Source organism: Hypoxylon fragiforme (assembly GCF_022984875.1).
Source record: "Hypoxylon fragiforme strain CBS 206.31 chromosome Unknown GGS25scaffold_10, whole genome shotgun sequence".
Taxonomy (NCBI): domain Eukaryota; kingdom Fungi; phylum Ascomycota; class Sordariomycetes; order Xylariales; family Hypoxylaceae; genus Hypoxylon; species Hypoxylon fragiforme.
Genome location: NW_026054765.1, coordinates 622,547 through 642,916, shown reverse-complemented (window position 1 = coordinate 642,916; position 20,370 = coordinate 622,547). Strand labels below are relative to the sequence as shown.

At 49.4% G+C, this 20,370-nt stretch overlaps 4 protein-coding genes across 4 annotated transcripts; 2 read left to right on the top strand and 2 right to left on the bottom strand.

The window, feature by feature from the left end:
* Positions 1-6,141: 6,141 nt before the first annotated feature.
* On the bottom strand, positions 6,142-9,273 carry GGS25DRAFT_526047 (uncharacterized protein; the record flags this gene model as incomplete). Its single annotated transcript, XM_049264908.1, has 1 exon — positions 6,142-9,273. One exon carries the CDS (start codon positions 9,271-9,273, stop codon positions 6,142-6,144), a length of 3,132 nt encoding a protein of 1,043 aa, XP_049112086.1.
* A 1,614-nt stretch (positions 9,274-10,887) lies between these two features.
* Positions 10,888-13,462, top strand: GGS25DRAFT_527989 (uncharacterized protein; the record flags this gene model as incomplete). The annotated part of the gene is made up of 6 exons (XM_049265137.1): positions 10,888-11,137; positions 11,200-11,867; positions 11,920-12,033; positions 12,103-12,294; positions 12,352-12,744; positions 12,810-13,462. The coding sequence occupies 6 exons, from the start codon at positions 10,888-10,890 to the stop codon at positions 12,993-12,995; spliced, it is 1,803 nt and encodes a 600-aa protein (XP_049112085.1). The 3' UTR covers positions 12,996-13,462.
* Positions 13,463-15,077: 1,615 nt separating this feature from the next.
* GGS25DRAFT_77532 (Mog1p/PsbP-like protein) lies at positions 15,078-16,281 on the top strand. Its single transcript, XM_049266011.1, has 3 exons — positions 15,078-15,473; positions 15,567-15,795; positions 15,888-16,281. Exons 1-3 carry the CDS (start codon positions 15,395-15,397, stop codon positions 16,186-16,188), a joined length of 609 nt encoding a protein of 202 aa, XP_049112084.1. The 5' UTR covers positions 15,078-15,394; the 3' UTR covers positions 16,189-16,281.
* A 526-nt stretch (positions 16,282-16,807) lies between these two features.
* On the bottom strand, positions 16,808-19,596 carry GGS25DRAFT_509641 (SprT-like family-domain-containing protein). The gene is made up of 2 exons (XM_049262582.1): positions 18,463-19,596; positions 16,808-18,388 (listed from the first exon to the last, which is right to left on the bottom strand). The coding sequence occupies exons 1-2, from the start codon at positions 19,389-19,391 to the stop codon at positions 17,086-17,088; spliced, it is 2,232 nt and encodes a 743-aa protein (XP_049112083.1). The 5' UTR covers positions 19,392-19,596; the 3' UTR covers positions 16,808-17,085.
* Between the last annotated feature and the right edge of the window lie 774 nt (positions 19,597-20,370).

Genomic DNA, 20,370 nt, shown 5'->3' with positions numbered 1-20,370 from the left:
GCGAAATTCCTTCGCCGTCCTTCCGTTTCGACGACGGGGTTGTGTTGTCTTAAACTAGCCCACTAGGTGATGGGGATTCCCCGTCGGCCGCGGCGGGGCCCACGAACAAAAGAAATCTGCCAATACTCATTCACGATGTTAAAATTGAGGCCCCGAGGAGGCCGAGAAGGCCGAGAGGGCCAAGGAATGTGACCAAGACCTAGGCAATAGTAAGGCAGGTGGCACAGGTGGTAGTGGTTAGCAGTAGTAGTAATATTTGTAATAGTTGTTGTACCAAAGTTCTTCTATTTTTCCTCTTTGTGTTTTCTCTGTTCTCCGTGGAGAGAAGAGAGAAGTCAGACGTACATAGCAGCGTGGAAGTTTATGCTATAAAGAGGCTATATTGGAGAAAGAGCTCGGGAAGTTTGGAAATCGGCGTTTGCCTAGTTACCTGGTGACGTGCCTACTAGACAAGGTAAAAGATTGCGGTCAACGCTCGCTTAGGATGGCTGCTAATGTCGTTGGCTATATGTACATGTGTATCGTGCCTAGGTATGCATGTATGTCGTTGCCGTCGATCTTTTCCAATGCCTAGCAGTTGATTGGTTTTACTGCGAGGCTAGTCTCGAATACTTACATAGGACTGGTGTCAGTGGTGTGTAGCCCCCAAGTGCTATGGGCTGCTTCTTCCTTTTTAGATGCTTCTGTTCAACGTGAAGCGGACAACTCGGAGTCCGATTGAGGCACGAGGCACATGCAAGTGCATGGCACATTGGTACGATCCTTACATCAGGCATCTCAGATTTCCATTTTGCGATGTAGACTGGTACGGTAAGGCTGGGCGAGTAGACGATTGCCATATGTCACAATTTATAAGCGACATACATTACTACATACCTTCGATTTTGATTCTCGATCCTTATCATGCTGAGATATATTTACAGTTAATGCAAACTAACGATGTACTGGTTCTTACTAGGCAGCTATGGAAAGAAGAAGTTTAGCATATAGATGTGAGTTGTCGGTGTCTTACTCGCTTCCGTCGCTTCCATTGCTTCCAACGTGTCCATGCAACTACGTTGTTGCAGATGTCACCCTCCGGTTTTTTTCGTCCGACCCAAGGCCACAGTAGATTGCCATCTTATGTCTACGGATATGTATCTAACCACTCTTCTATCCTTATCTCCATACATACCATACCTATGCTTGCATTTGCCTTAAAACCAGACCAGTCAGAGATCCATCCAAGGAGGGGTTCGTCAGCTTAACTGCTAACCTCTTAAAAGCTCATCGTCAGCACATGTTACAGCTGGCTAGCAATGGAAGGATTTCACCATCGGCAATTGGTGGGTTACAGCGGTGCGGCTAGTGCTGCCGTCTCTTGCATGATGGCTTCCGGGAAGCACTAGACGAACGAGGGGCAACGATGAGCGACGCAGTCCATAGATGCTATTGCACTATACAGATAATCAATCCTACCGGAGTTAATTTTGTGACAGCGGTTGCTCAAGATAGAGTATAGATTAACAAAAAGTCCCCAGTGAGTATGTCGTTTTCATAGCAGTTTGGCTATACCTATGGGCATGTTTATTATAATGTACGAGATGGGGGCTTCTTTTTTTGCACCGAGTCGAAAAGCCCATCTTCAAATTCCGGTATAAGTTGAGAATTGCATCTTGAAATATTTTACGGATGAATGCAACCGACTTTCACCCCCCCCCCCCTTCTCACCCACCAAAAAAAAAAGGAAAATTTAAATCTACTAGGTTAGATACATACCTAGGGAGGCTACATAGTAGCAAGACCCTTAATAACTACCGGTTGTATTAGCGCGGCTCCCAAGAAGCTCAAAAGGCTGAGAGATGTGTCATCACTAACACACATGATCACCCAGAGATCTCGACACGGCCGACACGGAAGCGGATTTATTACATGTAAGAAATTGTAAGATTTATACAGATTTTTATAACTATGTACTACTAGTTATGTAGTAGTAGTACTGTAGTACTATGTACATGCAATGACTACATAACATGGAACATGGATAAGTGAGGCTACCCTAGAGAAAAGATCTACCAGTTTCGAACAGACTATGTATTAAAAGAGAGAAAAGGTCAAAAACCAATCCCCGCAGGACAGGCCTTTTACCTGTGTCCTCTTATCTTATCTATAGTAGGTGGCACCTGCCACAGTATCTACTGGGGGGGACACAGGTCGGGCGAGCGGCCCGCTTTCTAAGGTACAATGTTGTGATAGCATAATGAGAAGAGTCCTCAAACCATGTAGTAAAGCCTAATACCCCCAGAGAAAATCTCGCAATTCCCAGCAAAAAGGAAAAGAATGAAGGAAAGTAATAAAAGTCCCAAAAGAAAAGAAACGGAACGCCAACAAAGGAAACCTCGGCAAATGAAATGGTAACAAAGGAGATTGTAATAGAAGAAAAAAAAGAGGTAAGGATATAGACAAATGAAATTGTTAACAAAGGAAAAAATAAACAAAGGAAAATTATAAGGATGCAGTTACAAAGGAAACATAAGGATGTAGTAGGCGTCCCCTTCCCCTCTCACACTTATTTGTCCTTTTTTCTCCCTGACCTCTTCCTTTGCAATCGTGACCATAGGGGTAGGGCCAGCTCATTATCCGTCCGGAGATAGCCCGTCCGGGGGGAGAAACGCTTGAGGCGGTTCTCATGATACGTCATCTTTCCGACAATGGATCCGTCCAGATTGCGGAGTTGGTGTGAGGACCGCCCAACTCGTGTTCCCACGATAAAGGGTCCCGTCCATTTTTCCCGAAGCTTCGGGGTCTTGCCTTCCTGGCAGACCATCACCAGGTCATCCTTCTCCACTCGGGGCGTGCGAGAGGCATGCACACGGCTGCGCGCCAGCCGTTTTTCCTCCCCCAGCTGGAGGACCGTCTCCCGACAGTGTTGGAGCCTTGCCAAATGGTCCATCACCAAGTCGTCGAGCCGATCCTCAACCGGGAGGAGCTCCGCCCCACCGCTTCGCAGATGACGCATCAGTGAGCCCAGGTTCTCCGGGGGGTACTCCTGCTCGAATGCTCCGACCGGCAGGTTCCCGTAAAGGATCTCGTACGGCGAGAATCCAATACTCTCCATGTGCCGGCGGTTTACATTCGCCATTACTCCTGCCAGCTGGGACACCCAGTCCACAGACTCCACCGGTGTCTCCGTCGGCAACGGATTGACAGTTTTTTTCAGCACAGCCTGGAAGACCCTGTTGAACACCTCAGCGAGGCCCACGCTGGCATGTGAGCCCGAAGATCCATGGATCACCGCGATTCCCATCGACTTCACCTTGGCCACCGTCTCCGCCGACACAAACGCAGACCCAGGGTCGAGGTAAAAGGCCAGAGGTCTTGTCCCCATGTTCGCGACCCACAGGTCAAATCCCTTCAGCGCGTCTGCCGACGTGGCCCCTTCAGTCGGAATGGCCCAACCATATCGGCTGAAGTAACACACAATGACCAGGATATGTCGCATTCCATACGGCATTGTCGGAAACGGCCCAACAAAGTCGGCGGCCAGAACCTGCAAGGGTGCGTACACAGTGACGGGCTGCGGGGGTATCGGAGGTCGGGACGGCCCATGGTACGCACAGGAGAGGCAGCCTTCGATGTAGTTGGTTACATCCCGGGCCATGCAAGGCCAGTACACAGACCGACTCAGCCGCTTCAGCGTAATTGCCTTGGAGAAGTGCCCGCCCACATCATGAGCCATCTGGAGTGCCCCGGCTACCTCTCCCCGACAGAGGCACCTCTGCCAGTGGCCCTTGTATTCATGCCACAGTTTACCGTTCTGAAGTTTGTAGTATCTCGCTCTATTCCGCAGAAGGCGTGATCTCACACGATCCAGCGGGTCGACGATCCCCTCCGTGAGCACCTGGTACACATCCGCATACCAGCTGTCCCGGGCGTACTCAGAAGGTGCCTCAAACTCCGCCGATCGTGAGGTCAGTACCGGACCCCTCAACGACTCCAGCAACGCCTCATACCCATCCTCGCCATCACTCCACCTCCACCGCTGGCGGATAGCAGACTCGGATTCGCCGCTCTCCACCAGTCTGGTGAATCGCGAGACAACATCCGTCGGGTCTCGCCTGTGCGAGTTGAAGATGTCGTCCATCATCTTCTCTCCTTCCTCCTTTTTCATGGACTTGAGGAGGGCCTGGTACCCGCCGGCACCATCCTTCCAGACCCAAGAGCCATCCGGCCCCTTCTCACCAAACGGCGCCAGATGTTCCACCTGGTCACACTCGTCCCCCGGGAATATCGTCCTCGATAATGCATCGGCTACCCGATTCCGCCTGCCTTCAATGTACACAATCTTCACATTCAGCATGCGCAGCTCCGACGCCCACCTGGCATATATTCCATCTACATTCGCCGAGTCAAGGAACCACGTCAAGGGCTTGTGGTCAGTGTGGATAACTGACACCTCCCGGGCCTGAAACATGAAACCGTGCCGTCGTGAGAACTCCACGATGGCACACAGTTCCCGCTTGTACGTGCCATAATTCCGCTGGGTCTTCGTGAACGTGAAGCTGTCATACACGATCGGGACGTAGGCTCCGTCCCTCAGCTGCACCACGAGACACCCAGCGCCTTGTCCAGAGGCATCGGAGTACATCTCCACCGGGGAGTCAAATGCAAGACCATGCATTTCAACAACCGCCGACGTCAAGTCCTTCAGCAGCGTGAATGCAAGCGCCTCCGCCTCGCCCCATTTCCAGTCAACATTTCCCAGGAGTCGTGTCAGCGGCTTGGAAATCTCCGCGCAATTATTGATCCATTGCCTGCACGGCCCGATCGCACCCATAAAAGCCCTGATGTGGGACTGCTCCGTGGGAACCGGCCACATCCGAAGCCTTTCGCAGCGCTCTGGCTTGACAAACAGGCGGCCGCCCACGTGGTGCACCACCCCCACTGCCAGAATCTCCTCAAAGCCTATGTAGACCTTCTTGTACGCCAGCCGCAGACGGGCCCAGAGCAGTCGAGGGAGGAAATGTTCCTCGATCCAGTCCCACTGTTCCTCCACGTTCCGATGCGTAGGAAATATGTCATCGATATAGAAGCCCATGTCCGCAACCTGTGTTGGCCCCGCCGACCGGATCAGGGATGGCTCCGGTGAGGGCGGTGGAATCTCTCCGAACGCGACATGCATCATCTCCGTAAACGTAAAACTCGCCGTCTGTGAGCCCTGGGGCATCCTTGTCGGTTGCAGCTGTGGAAACCCCGCCACCGAGAATGCAAACAGATGCCGATCGTCCGGATGGACTTCGACAGCCCAGTACCCATGTTTTAGGTCGAATTTTGAATACGACCCAATGCTGGGATCCGATAGGTGTGTATGGAGGTCTGACAGGAGCGTAATGTTCGTGCCCGGAACGTCTTCGTTGACATTCGAATAGTTGAACGTCAACCGCGGCTCGGCCCAAGGGTCTGGATTTGGATCATCCTTGTCCTTGGACACGAGGACAGGCTCGGCGGACCAGTCCGAAAGGACCCCATTGGCTGCTTTCGTGGACTCGTACATTCCCGCATCGAGCCCTAGCTGGATCAAGTGATCCAGCCAGTACTTTTGCGGGACGGTCCATCGCCGCCGCTTCGACCGGCTCCACGGTTTCGTCCCCTCTGTCAGCCTCACGCGGTGCTGATGCAGATCTGAGGGTGGGATGTCGAGGATAGATTTCGCATCCAGCTCACGATACGTATACATCCCCCTGGCTATCCTCAGGCGCAACTTGTCCGACACCAGCGGCCCAACATGAACACCCGTCTTCACCAGCCATTCAAGCGCGTCTGCGTCCGACAATTCTTCCCGAGACACCAGAGGCAGGCGAACGATGCGCCGTTTCGTAGGAAATGGCACTCTACCAGAGCAATCCGTCTCCGATTGTTTCTCCCCCTCAATCCTGGTCCGCACCATCTCTCGCCCAGCCGATGGCGTATGGGCCTCCTCCATCGACACGGAGGCAAAGCGGGACGACAGCGCTGCTCGGAACCGCACTCCAAGCGGGGCCGACGCCGAAAGCCGAGGCGCATGGAAGAAAGCCCAATCGTGGTATGCATCAACGGTGTCCATGTCCTCGTCACCGTCAGACGACCTCTTCCGACGCAGTTTCCCGACATGCTCAGGTCGACTCAGTTTTCCGAATCCGACGACTCATCTGTCGAGTCCGAGTCGGACGACTCATCGTCCGAATCCTCCGAATCCCAGGCTTGCTCCTCAGATGTCGGCGGGACTCGCAGATGGTTGACCGGATCAGCGATTGGTCCTGCCGCACCAAGCGCGATGCGATGTCGTCCCACAGGGGCCAGCAAGGGGCCGACCAAAGTGGTCTGTGTCTCACCATCATGAACGTCCCCGATCGTGAGCGTGCTTGCTCGAATGTCGAACTTGGCTAAGACATCCCAGAGCCAGGGAATTCCCAGCAAAAGCAGGCAATCCCCAGGCTGGCTCTTGGGCCTTACAATTGCCCACACGGAACGCCAGATCCCCCGCACACCGACATTCAATAACACAAACTCGTGAATCTCGCATCTTCCTCCGTCTGAGGTCAGAAGGTGAAGGGGTCTCGTAACAAGGTCCTTGAGTAATCTCCGCTTCAGACCAAGCTGTTGCACCAGCTTGTTGGAAATTACGTTCACGTCGCTCCCCTGGTCAGCTTGCGTCGATTTGGGTGGAAGCACGGTAGACATCATTTCGTCTCCCCTCTTGAAACGTAGTGCCACATCTAGACAGAAAGAGCGGACCAGCTTGCACAACGAGCTGCCGTTCTCCTCTTGGTGCTCTCTGGACGTGACATTGTCCAGAATCTCCAAGGAACCGGCTCGTGACGGCACCACGATTCGCTCAACCTCCGCTGCCTTCGACCCCAGCGGGTCGGCGGCCTCCGACCTCTTCAAAGCGGCTATCTTCCGCGCGGCTCGCTTTTCAGCTCTTGCATTTTTTCGTGTTGAAAAATGCCTAAACTGTTTAGACGTTTCAGGGGAGATCTGAAAGAGGTCCATGAGCGTTAGGGAGACTTGTATCTTTTTGGCTAGGGATTTGAAGTCGAACACCGCCTCTCCATCGAGACCATGGATCTGTTGAAGGCCCTTCCGTGGCTTCGTCCCCTTCCCCTTCTTCTCTCCTTCGACAACAATCGGGATGGCCCCAGAGCCGTCCCGGCGACGCTTTGGTGGCGGCTCATCGTGTGAGGCTGTGCCCAGGTACGACGCAAGTTCGACGACCTCCTCGCGCAGATCATCTTCCATTTCTGAGAGGCCACCCAGAGATGTGGGGCTCTCCTTTTCCAGAACCAGCGTGAGAGACTGTGACCTAAGTCCACCCTCAGCTGACGCCTCTGGATCATCGATCCCAGAGTCGGATGGCGTCTCCCGGGCCTCTCGACACATGCGCTCGTCCTCCTCGAAATGTACATGGAGATCGGGCTTGCCTGACCTCTGTTCCTGAAACTGCCAGGGAGAAGAGTCCTGGATTTGTTCGTAGAACAATTGAGCTGTGTGCGCCTCATACCCGTCCGAGGCTGAGCCCCCCCCAAAATCGAGAGTTGTACTGCGAGAGTTGAGATTTCGGGCTGCTCCAGCTTGACCATTATTTCCCTGGGGAAATAGGATCGCCTTCAGTGTCGCAGTCTCCCATGGAAGAAGTTGTTGTTCCTTCGTTGCCAAGCATGCCATGGAGACATGTCCGAGCTCGCCGCAGCGAAAGCACACTTTCTCGAATGGTCTCAATTGATACGACCCATTTACCACTGGGTTCTTCGACGTCTCTCTCGGTGGGATCTTCTCATATCCGGCACGGCCTCGGCCATAGGTTGAGTTTCCAAACGGAGCATCTCGTGGAGGAAAAGTTGATGATGGAGCGGATGGGGCTGCAGCAGTTGCAGTAGTGTGGGGAGTGTTAGAGCTGCCAGAGGAGCTAGAAGAGGTTGGAGCAATCGAGGGACCCCTTGTGTTCAGCGAGGCATGTTGGTGTCTGCCACTCCAGTCAGGGAGAGGCCAGCGCGGTCCCGTTGTCCCTTGTGATGCCCATGTCGACTGGTGTGCAATGGGAAACAATGGAGAGCCCGATGTAGGAAAATACGGGGGGCCCGACGGAGGAAATAAAGGAGAGGCCGATGTGGCAAGTGTCGTCATGCCTGATGCCACCGTCCAGGGGTATTGTGCTGCCAGAGCTTGATCAACTGATACTCCAGTCCGATCAGCGACCATCTTCTCCAGCATCTCTTGTCGAGTCTTGGACCGATAGGACTTCGCAATGTTGTCCTTTTCCTCGATTATCGATTGGCAGTTCCGGACAACGTCATATGCCAACCACAGTGACTTGCAGTTCCGAGCATTCTTGTCTATGCACTCGGCCCGCAGAACTTGGTTTCGAAGGCCATCAACAAAGCGACCAATGATTGTTTCAAGCATATTTATCTCAAGAGCGGTCAGAGCCGGCGACAGTACATTTGTCTGTGGCGTCTGCTCTCGGGGCCGATCCCGGGCCCCCATGCGTCTCAAAAGGTTCTGTACCCGTGAGTAGTATGCGGCGAGTGTCTCATCCTTGCCCTGGGCGAGCTCGTTCAGATCGGATACAGGCCGATCGTTCAGCTTATCCACCAGCGTCGCTGGAAATCTGTCTTTTAGGGCCTGCTCGACATCTGTGAGGTCCTTCAGCACGGCGGTGCCGTTCTCGGCTCGGTCGAGTGCCTCTCTGAGTGCTGGGCTGCTATCCAAAAAGGTCGCAGCTTCGCCCTCACACTGCATGTCGATCGCCTGCAATATGCCGGAGATAGGAGGGATGTCATACCCTGCACGCCGAAACTGCCATTTCAGGCGGTTCAGCCATCTCGCCGCTGACTCGCCACCTTTGAAACGACCACATCCCGACAGGTCTGGGACTTGAAAGTAATGTGGGGTAGCCATTGGACTAGCCGGAGTATTTTGGAATGGAGATGGGATGGAGTTTTCGGTATCTGGTTCTTTGTTGGTGTGTGGATCTACAGGGTCCACAATGGGGTCCACAGGTGATGATACAGGAGATGGGTTTGTTGGTGTATGATGATTGGTTTGATGGGATTGATGGAACTGACAGGGTTGGTGATGATCAGTTTGGGGAATGATCGGCGTTCCAGACATGGAAGATTCTGAGAGGGGAGAAATAGTTGATGAAGTAGCAGGGATTAGAATGGAGAAAAGGGGATTGTGATTTGTCTCGATGAATCGGTCGGGAAGATCAGACCAATAAGGTAACTTGTCCAGGGACCCTTCGGATATGGACATGAGCAAATTGAATCGAGTGATTCTCAACAACAATATAGTTATCAACAGGCCCAGCAGGGTCGATAAAAATCAGTTTAGAAGTATTGAAACACCTTCAGAATACCACAGTAATATCTTTTACGATGAATCTGAATGAAACGTGTAAGACATTGATGAATGACACTTGTTCAAAACCAAAAAACAGCCTGGACGAAATCACCAGAAAAGATCTACCAGTTTCGAACAGACTATGTATTAAAAGAGAGAAAAGGTCAAAAACCAATCCCCGCAGGACAGGCCTTTTACCTGTGTCCTCTTATCTTATCTATAGTAGGTGGCACCTGCCACAGTATCTCCTAGTTAGACCCACCATCTCACCCTAGTCCAGGACCCATTCCTGCTATCCTGGTAATCCATAGCCGGGTCTTTCTTGTAGCTTCCAAGCTCTTCAACCTCTTTTAATTCCTTAATTCCTTGACAGCTTCAACACCCATTGTTGCCGTTTTGGTTAATTACTTCGGAAGCCTCGGATGATCCATCGTACTATTTTCTACTTCCACCACGCTATCGCTTCATGGCCAGAGCCACATGAGAATTAGAAGGAGGATGGAAAAAGATGGTTCGATCGGATGAACAATGAAAATGCGCTTAAGGTGGACCCATCCTTTTGTTTCAATCATTTGATGTTGCTCTTACCTAGCTCTTACCGTTTTATTTTAGTTATTCTGAACCCAGTGAACCCAGTGAACCCACCCACATACATCAATACTACATACATACATCATGTAATCCATAATGGGTACCGTTGTACCCAGAAAAAAAAGGAAGTACATCCATAGCTACCCACAAGTTCGGAATTGCGACCTCGTGGGCAACTGCACTGGGCACGAATTGGAAATCGCTGACAACGTTTATGTCCGTCTTCCATCTTCCATCTTCCATCTTCCGTCTTTGGTCTTTGGTCTTTGGTCTTTTGACTTTGGTACTTGTAACTACTGAATTCAAGTTCAATCATTGATGTTCTTACTTTTACAGTTCAAGTCACTGCTAAGACTGCTAACCTACCTTGTACCTACCTACCTACTTACCTACATACATAGCCCGAGGTAGGTAGATTATCTACCTCAAGTGCTACTTTTACTTATACACAGTATACATACACGTGTAGGTATTAGATTATACGAAGTATATATAATCTAAGCCTACCTACGCGCTTTCTTTCTTCCTCCCACCATGATGTTATTCTTTTCTATTCTGCCTATCCCCGTCCTCTTTCCTACTCTTATAGTACACGAGGACTAGATTCCACTGCTTCTTCATCTGATCTCTGTTGATTCTATACCATTGATCAGCCGTACACAGCTAAAAACTAACCTACTCTACACTCTGATCTTGCTCAGGCTCACATAAGCTTCGAGAGGCGTGGGAGTCAAGTTGAACTTTCAAACCTTAGGGGGGCGTATGAGTGTATAAGTGACCATCAGACGCTTCCAAGCTTGCTACTAGCTTAGCTTATCCACGGACCAACCCACCAGCAGACAAAGAGCCGGGGGTTGGGCATGTAACAATTTCTCTTCCAGTTAAACACGCGCCATCTTTCGGATCAGCATATATTCTAAACAGCCAACTCGCGACATGAAGTCGACTACCCGGTTTGCGCTCCGGCTGTTGGCGCTCGTCGCCGTAGCAGGCGCTCTTCCTACAGCTCTTGCTCACGGCCACGATGACCAAGACGCAACCGACATGGACATGAATATGGCAGAGGACCCGAAGCCGGACCTCGACTCCTACCCGCCGACGTATTTCTCCCATCCTGAGCATGTAGTGGAAATATATGCGCATATCGCACTGATGGTGATAAGTTGGATAGTCATTCTACCATCAGGTAGGAAAAGAGTTCTAGTGACCATAATAGCCATGTGTAGTAATTCTAACCAATCTTCCCAGCCGTCATGTTTTCGATTGCGCGATCACGATATACCCTTGCGATCCAATTTCTGTTCCTCGTTACGAATGCGGTCGGCCTTCTGCTAGGCATTACCTATAACGCGAAAACTCCCGATTTGTATCCAAACAACGCGCACCACAAGTTAGGTTGGCTGGTTACTTGGGTAGTTAGTGCGCAGGTGGTCATCAGCCTCATAAGCCGCATTGCGGGCGCAGCTAGTAGGAGCGCGTCTTCTCAGGCGGCTGGGAGGGAGGAGGAGCAGGCGTTCATTCCGGTTTCTACAGAGGCCATGGCCGAGCACCAGCGCATGAATGGCCCTCTGTTATCTCAGCAGTATCGATCGTCCAACGACAGTGGACAAGGCACGGAACCACATACAGAGTCTCTACGAAGCAACTCTGTTTCAACAACTATCGGCCGAGAATCACCTATTGAGTTAAGCGATCGAGGAGCACACTACGAAGACGAGGAGGAGGACCTTCACTTCAAGCCTGAGGAGCTACTCTCTTCCAAGGCTCCCAACTCATTTATCGCCAAATGGACTAGCAAAATTCCCAGCCGAGCTTGGAAGGTTCTCATGTTTATTTACAATTTCATCGACAGGACAATTCTGATCCTAGGCTATATTGCCTTGTGTACCGGTATTATTACATTTGCGCGATTCTTCGTAAGCCAATCCACACCGAGGGTGGTTGTTGTTGACTAACTAGAGAAAATAGGAGGGACACGGTATCTTTAGTGGACTAGCTCATTGGATCAAGGGTGGTATTTTCTTCTGGTACGGCTTATTAACTCTCGGAAGATGGTCCGGAAGTTTCGGTGAGCTGGGCTGGGTAAGTCGGAGCAATTACTGGAGATTCTATTTTTAATGAACTATTCCCCCTTTTACTAACAGTTTGTAGTCATGGAATATCCGTCCCAAGCAAAGCTCTCAGAAGTGGAGGCCTACAGCCGAATTTGTCGAAGGCGCTCTCATCTTTACTTACGGTGCGACCAATATCTTCCTTGAGCATCTAGGCAATGCTGGGCAAGAGTTTAGCGCTCAAGATTTGGAGCATATCTCCATTACCGTTCTCTTCATTGGAGGTGGTCTGGTAAGTTTCTTCCCTTCAAGTCCAGTAGGTCGAATGTTTGCTCACAAGGTGATGTAGCTCTCCATGCTCATCGAGTCAACTCGAATCCGCGATCTTCTAAATACCACAGTGTACGACGCCGCTCTCGCGCATCCTAGTCATGCGTACAGCGACGAGGAGCGCGAAGCGTTGCAGGCACCGAGCGAATATGAGTTTTCCATTAACCCTATTCCAGCACTCGTGATTCTACTTCTAGGCATCATGATGAGCTCGCACACGCAACAGTCTATGGTTTCCAGCATGGTTCACAAGCAGTGGGGCAATCTCCTGACTGGTGCATCGTTTGCTCGAGCTCTCACATATGTGCTCATGTATCTGAAGCCTCCACGTTCCATTTTACCGTCTCGGCCCCCGACAGAACTGTTGACTGCCTTCGGCCTCATTGCAGGAGGCACCATCTTTATGGCGAGCGTGAGTACTTATTCTATTACACTAGTAAACATGGATTGTAACTTGAGTACTAATGATTACATCAGGCTAGCGATACGGTCTCCGGAATGATTCATTACGACTTGGATGCCATGTTCTTCTACACCGTTACGATGGGATTTGTCGGCCTTCTAATGGCATGGGTTGTCGTACTCCTGGCCCTAAAGGGTTGGGCTGTTCGCCGAGAATCCAATCGATCTTCTAAATCGTGGGCATTAACTTCCCGTGCCTGAGAGGACTTCAGCTCTTCACCGCCAGCGAAACAATAATTTCAACTTCAAAAAGATAATATTTCAAAACACCAATCATTTACATAGAAACCCGCCCGGATATCCTTAACCATAATGCATGAACGGCTACTGGCAGGTCTAATTCTTAGATTACGGCGCATAGGGGTAGGTGGCGGTCTGTCGCGATATACCCCAGATACTCCTCTATATTCTTTTACAGCTTCTTTTTTCACATTCTGGACTTTCTTTTTATCAATGATACCCCTAGGGAGAAGAAGCATGGATTTGAGGATGATTTGCCGGTTGGATTATATCATGGGGATTAGATGCCCTAAAAAGTCAGATCGTCGGCGAACGAGTGGGCTTGTGGGATGATATGGACTACTTAATGACCCGATACCAATCGAAAGCTTATGCTTACCACCTATATTAATGAACAATGAATAAATCAATCCGTATCATATTGCAACTTCGAATTGAAATCGTGCCTGTTTTAGAAGTACTGCGGTCAGTTCGTGATTAGTATTGTTAAGTTAGGTTCCAATACGCGATCAGCAACGTACATAGCCCTACCTTCTATGGACAGTGAAGCATTTCCCAGCTTGCAATTCGATGGTTTTTTCTATACCATGATGAAATTATTCTTAAGGTGTATTAGACATCGTAAAGAGATCTGCATAGGGAGACGATGAGAGCAACATCTTTTGGGCAACTTACATTCAAGCAGCGCCTTGTCCTTGTTGCCTACTTGAGTATGTACCTCGCAGCTTCACAGGTTCGAATTACTTCATTGTTATGTGTCAAGGTAGGTATTTATATAAAGGTAATATACTACCCATCCCCTAAACCTCTACCACGTCGAGGACCCCTTTTTGAGGCCCGATGCAGTGTGATTTCAATGTCACTCGCTGTAGATACCCAAAAGCGACCTAAACATAACACAGCGTCCTCTGTGCTTCCCATGACTGAGTAGAAGGACACCCTACAGTTTAGTAGTCACGCAACTCTGTAATGAATTAATATGAACAGCGGTATCTATAGACTATGTACCCAAAGGGGTATCAGATCGCAAGTGATTCTTTCAAATATTGCGAGGATCATGCTTGAACATATGGCTACAGGTCTGGAATCGATAGTCGAGAGAGTATGTCGGGTGAGTATTGCTATTCTCCAGGCCAGAATCCTTCCTTTGCCACTGTGGCTTCCATACATGTGAATCTTCCCCTACCGTGACCTACCTTGGGTTGATCAAGACCGTGGATGGGGAGCGGAGGTGGACGCAAACGATAAATAGATGTATGTAGACGATGGGCTGTTGGGGGCGATTTGCCTCCAACATGCCTATTATCCGGCTTTAGATGTTTATAGGCTCCTAGGTGTCATGGCTGATATAATCTGCATATGTTGACTGTGTGGCAGTGCAGCCGACATTATTGCTTCTTTCCAGCTCATTCTGACCCCTGATCGACCTATTCATCTTCTCATTAATGAAATTCTTGATGGAGAGGTACGGTGTTTTCTTATGGCTGGAGCGTGGCATTCAAGCACCCCCCCTAACTGTGCTTGTAAACAGGCAGGACGATTAGAGAAGGAGAAAATGATAAAGGGTGTAGTGTACCCAATAACAAGTTCTCCTGCACCTATAAACCATGTGATGATCCGATCCTGTATAGCCCAACTTTCATTCTTTGAAAGTGACTCATATTGCTATATCAAGTTTCGATTTGTAAATATCCAGAATCTCGTATTCTGCATACTGTATTCATGATTTCGATATGAATATATCCTGTTGCCTAGGTTAGTAGGTATTTCTGCAAGAAATGACTCAAAGCTCTTTTGGGTGACTCAATACAGAATTCATAGATGTAGGTATAAGTGGTGAAATAGTGACACAGAAATGTTCAAAGTTGTCTACCTAATATTTATTGATACCTATACTGCTAGTAGTATATATGGACATGGTATACTAGTAGTAGTTAGTAGGTATGTTTTAACCTTTGGAACTTGGAAGTATGACTGAGATTTTGGACCGGGGTTATGCTGCCTATTGAGGTTAGAACAGCTAGAATGCATGAACGAAACAAGTGAATGAAACGAATGAATGCGATTGCTTGGTGTAAGGAAGTCCTGGGGAAGCAACGATTGTGTAAGAATAAAAGTAGTAGAACCTAGCAAAAGTTACATCATCGAGCGCCCCACCAAATGTTCAAAGTCGCAAACCTGCAAAACAATCGCCCGATCCAACTTTATTAGTTAAATACAACTTCAGTCATTCTAACGTTGGCCGTTTTGTGTGAAATCTTGAGGAATTACAGTCTTCTATTTCTCTAACAGTATCCGAAAAACAAAAACAAAAACAAAAAACATCTTGTCTTCAACGTTACCTTATCTACAAACAAGCCATGGCCGAATACAAGAGCACCCCGCTATTTGGAGGGGCCCTCATCGCGGATCTCCCTGCTACCTTTGCCGATGTGAGGTATGTTCACCCTGCTTCTTTCAAGTCTTGTCGCATTCATATGTATACCTTATGAATATAACATTAATAGTAAGACTAACATTTACATCTTGGACCCTTCTACGCTAGTACCATAAGACAGGTCCCCGACAACCAAGAAGTCTACATCGATAAGGATGGCTTCACCAGTATCATCTTCGATATCATTGAGCGCGTCGGCGGCCCCGGAACTGGCCCCGAGATCGATGGCAATGCTTTAACCATACACCTGGAGGAGCTTGTCGCAGATGACATCGAACATGTCAAGGTCTGGAACAGTACCCCAACTCAATTCTCGAGACTAGAGTACGTATTGCCTACCCCCCCCTGGTGTTGTGCTGTAATACCTCATAACGTGATGGGAAACTAACCTGCGCCGGAATCGCCACAACTCACAGTGATGACATACCGGCATACACCTTAATAGCAACGCATACCCCCAAAGCAGATCCCGCGAACCCGGCTAGCAACAAGACTGACTTCACGGCCCTTCTCATGACCCTGGTACGCCTTGAGCGCGAGAAGACGGATATCCTCATTACCATCAACGTACCCCATATCCGCGGCGAGTACGACGAGGTGGAAGTCGATCTGCAGCTCGGTAAGCAGGGAAAGCTCATCGGCGACGCCGTCGATCACGCTTCCAAGATCTGGGAGACCTTCAAAGTTAAGGATTGGGGTCTATTCAATGAGGTCTGAGTGCTCCTGAAGCTTGGATCACGGAGGAACAGTGCGCCGCTAGTGCGTTAATGGGATCATATACTTCTACATATCGCTACTTAAGAATCTGGGGTTTGGGTTCGAAGAAGTAGGGAGACGGATAGGAGGGGAAAAAAAAAGGATGATGGGAGAGCACAAGAGAATGGCGGTCCACATTTGGAGGAATGACTTGCTTGCTTTTCTTTATATTCTTGTATTTGGAAACCTTTGGAATGGGGAAGGGTTCAAGAACTGACACGAAATTACGAACGAAATATTATGTAACTTACCTCACGGGTAAGAAACTGGTGGCATTACGACAAGGCCACGATGAGATTGGGATATATCGCCTTCTTTCACATCGAATGAAAGGAGATGGAATGTGATGTGATGTGATGCGCATTAGATAGCTTAGGTAGTGTGTATCGTACGTGTCCTACGGTCGGCTAGATCCCAATAGATCAATAGCAAAAGACGTAGTTCAAATGTTCTTCTGGTTGTTTTATAGGTAACTACTCGCCTACTTTGTCACTTGATCCTGTTTTCGGGAATGTTACCAAAAATAAAGTGTTCCAAACTTTTACTGTTCCGCCAAGGCATATTAGCTACGGGTAGGTGCTTCTTTTCAATATTGGCTTCAGACCTGGATTATGTAGGTACAACAACTCCATGGTGGTATTTTATGATACATACTATCTAGGTAGGTATTCACAGTGATATGTTTCGCTAGAATTCGCATTCTTGCTCCTATGCTTGCCCTGTCCATATGGTACGTTCGTCCGTTGGCTCATCCCATCGGTTGCACAATTTTGCCCCTGAATTAATTAACCGTCAAATTTCCGTCATTGCCCCGTAGTGCTCCCTAGATGAGATACCTAGGTTTTCCGACGACGGAGACTACCCGAAGATATCGTAGGTGCTCTGAACCGTAGCCTTAACCATGCCCCGCTTTCCCATATCACTGCCGCCTCCTCTTCCATCATCGTCATCGTCGTCTTCAATCGTCAGTACCTCCACCGCAGTCCGCAGCTCCTTCACAGTCTGTCCCCTCTTCTGTTCCAGCAGCCCATTCTGCTCCTTCTGCTGCTTCCATCTCACCGACACAATTGCCATCATCTCTTTAAAAGACATGCTCGGGTTCGTCTGCTTCAGCGTCTTTATCTCCTTGGCCGTGAACTCCTGGTACGCGCTCGGCTTCTTCTTGCCCGGAGTCATCGCGGCCGTGGCTGCTGCTGCTGCTGTCGTCACTGCCGTTTCCTTCCCGTTGATGGTACCACCCGCTAGACTAGCCATGCCGTTGCTGGCGCCACCGGCTCCCCGCACCGCAGGCTTGGTCTGGATAAACTGTCCCCTACACTTACCGCACCGCTTGGCTTCCGTATCCAGGCTTTTCGAGTGCCGCTTCACCTCAGACCCACACGCGACGCACTGCCAGATGAATTTGTAGTCGATTTCGTAATTGTGTTTCGTGGTGACCTCGATGCCCCGGTCCGCGAATGCGCGCCCGCATAGTGCCCCAAAGTATTTAAATTCGGAGCCGTGCGCCGCCTTAACCCTGCCGTGGAGGAGAAACACGGCGAGATGACAGAACTCGTGGGCCACGGTGTTGAGCAGGGATGATTCGTTGCCCAGGACCTTGGTGGCGAGCTCGATCGACGCGTAGTGCTGCTGCGTATCGCGTTTCTGGAAGCTGCCGTCCGCGGCCGGCGTGCTTACTGAGACTGTCTTGCATTTCCAGTGCGCTCGCCCGGCCGTGGAGTTGAGTGTCTTGGACCATGTGATTTGTAGCCCGCCCGTGTTTTGCGTGAGTTGTCCTAGCTGGCCGTCTGTGACACGCTGATCAAGCTCAGCGAGGAAGGATCGTGCTAGCTCCTCCTTGATCGCATCGAACGTCTTTTTCGCGTTCCGCTTCTCGAGGTTGATGCTATGTTGGCGGTTCATCTTGGTTTTGGCGTCGTCCCTTTTCGCTTTATTCTTGCTGCCGTCATCAGGCTTCTTCTCTGGTGAGTGTTGGTCGATCCAATCGAAGTGTGCGTTGCTGTCCCAGAACTCCTTCTGCTCGGGCTTCCATGGCGACGGTGGTATGGGAGGCGCTTTAAAGGGCGAGGCAGGGAGTGTCTTTTTCGGTGTGGTGGGTTCTAGAGTATGCTTCTTAGGCCCCTTGACCAAAGACTCGTCAGATTCCGAATCCTCGTCAAAGCTAGACCAATAATCAGTATGGTTCGTCATGTCTGCGATAACAGTAAGGGGGGCAAGGTCTTTGTTGGGTCTTACATCTGAAGTTTCTGGAAGGTATCTTCTAGGCTTCCGGACTGAGATGCTTTTAAGGATCTGAGGACAGAGTCACCGCGCGCCTGTTTCCGAGACGCTTGCTTTTTGGGGCCGGTGATTGCCTCCATCGGTTTCCTACCAGCAGGAACAGCTATCTTCTTGCTTGGATCTTTGAATAGCGTTCTTTGGGGGTTGGCCCACTGAGATGTTGAGCCTTTTGGACGTCGCCCCGGTGGCGTTAGGGTTGGTTCCGCATCTGATTTCCATGTATCCGTCTCGGAATCTGACATTGACAAGAATTCCGACTCATCTTCCTCTTCCTCTTCCTCTTCCTCTTCGCTAAATTCCAAGAGGTCTTTCAAGGCATCATAATCCTTAACTAACTGAGTCGAGGGTGTCAAACGGCTCGTTGATTTCTCTGAGACTTTTCCACCCTTCACAAAGTCGTTTTTCTCTGTGCGGGTTTGCTTGAGTGGTTCCTTACCCTTTGCCTCTGATAGATTGTCTGGGTGTATCTTAGAGGCAACTACACGGGAGCTTGCTTTACGAGCCTTCGTTTGTCGGGCCTTCATTGCTAATGGCTCTGATTCATCATCAGAGGGGTCGTCAGCCTCGGTACTCACCCCAGCTCTAGGACGAGATTCCCTAAACTTGGACGTTCGGCCTTCTTTCTCCTTGCTGGGTACGGTATCGTTCCAAGGTTTCAAGAGAGAGCCATCCATAGTCTGACCTTGGCCAAGTTTTCTTCGTCGAAGAGGGGTAGGTTTTCCTGTCGTGTTTAAATTGGCAGGTCCATCTTTTGCAATGCGTTCTATCCGTGGTTTCGATGTTTCTTTTAATCTCTTGAGTTCGTTTTTGTCTTGGATTCGTTGGATGAGCACATCGACTTCTGGGAACTCGTCCTCGCTACTAAACCCCGACTTGCTTAACATAATTACGGTGACGGTATGCTTATAGTGCTTCACTTCATAACGAATGCTATAAGTGGTTAATTATTAATTGCCATGGAGTGTTAAGATTTTGAAAAGTAACCTAGGGAAGTTTGATACCTAGTAAGCTACAGTGGGTTTTTTTTTGGTTGCCAGGCAACACGCGGGGCTGATCGCGTCTAAAGACCACGGAGTCACGGACCACAGTGCTACCTACTACTACCTACATAAATACCCTAGGTGAGCCTGGTGAGGTAGTTATGTAATACGATCGTACCATACGTCGTACAGAGTCTACTACAGACGAACGGACCTGCCTGCGATACATGTAACTAAAACGTTGAAACTTAAAACTCAATTCTCCAACCAAACAAATTAACTAGGTTACCTACCTACCTACCTAGGGTACATAGTATTTAAGGTCCATGCACTTTTGAGCTGACAGGAATTTGATGGATCGTTTAAAGCGTTTATTAAAGCCCCTGACCTGGTGGATAGAACAATACCACACACTACCTACATAGTACTGTAGTATGTGTAACATACACACTTAAGCATCATAAGTGTCATACCTCACGTGCATTCTAAAATCGGTTGCTGAAAGCCTTTGCGATACTACAACTACATAATACAGGTGGAACTTGGGAGAATTAGAGGATTACAGCTGATCGATTGATGGCGAGGTATGTATGTAGTTATCTGAGAACAGCGGAGTTGAATCTGTGTCCGCTAAAATAGTGAATCCCACCTTGACTTTTTTCGAATTTTTTCTCTCTCCCTCTTCTTCAGGATTTTGCTATATTCGATCGAATGTTCCTAGAAGGTAAGTGATCAGGTAACTAACCAACATAGTATACACTACCTACCAGTGCTACCACTACTTACTATGTAGCTAGTAAGTAGTAGATATCGTGAGTGCAGCCAACCAGAATATTAGAGATGATGCTTTGCACCCCCTGAAATTCCCAACTAGGAAGATCAA

What these genes read in the sequence shown, in the direction of transcription:
- GGS25DRAFT_509641 (XM_049262582.1), bottom strand. Translation starts at nt 19,391, where the DNA reads ATGTTAAGCAAGTCGGGGTTTAGTAGCGAGGACGAGTTCCCAGAAGTC. An exon ending in ACCTTCCAGAAACTTCAGAT is followed by an intron (nt 18,389 to 18,462) that starts GTAAGACCCAAC and finishes TTATTGGTCTAG; the next exon opens with CTTTGACGAGGATTCGGAAT.
- GGS25DRAFT_77532 (XM_049266011.1), top strand. Translation starts at nt 15,395, where the DNA reads ATGGCCGAATACAAGAGCACCCCGCTATTTGGAGGGGCCCTCATCGCG. An exon ending in TACCTTTGCCGATGTGAGGT is followed by an intron (nt 15,474 to 15,566) that starts ATGTTCACCCTG and finishes TACATCTTGGAC; the next exon opens with CCTTCTACGCTAGTACCATA. An exon ending in ACTCAATTCTCGAGACTAGA is followed by an intron (nt 15,796 to 15,887) that starts GTACGTATTGCC and finishes CACAACTCACAG; the next exon opens with TGATGACATACCGGCATACA.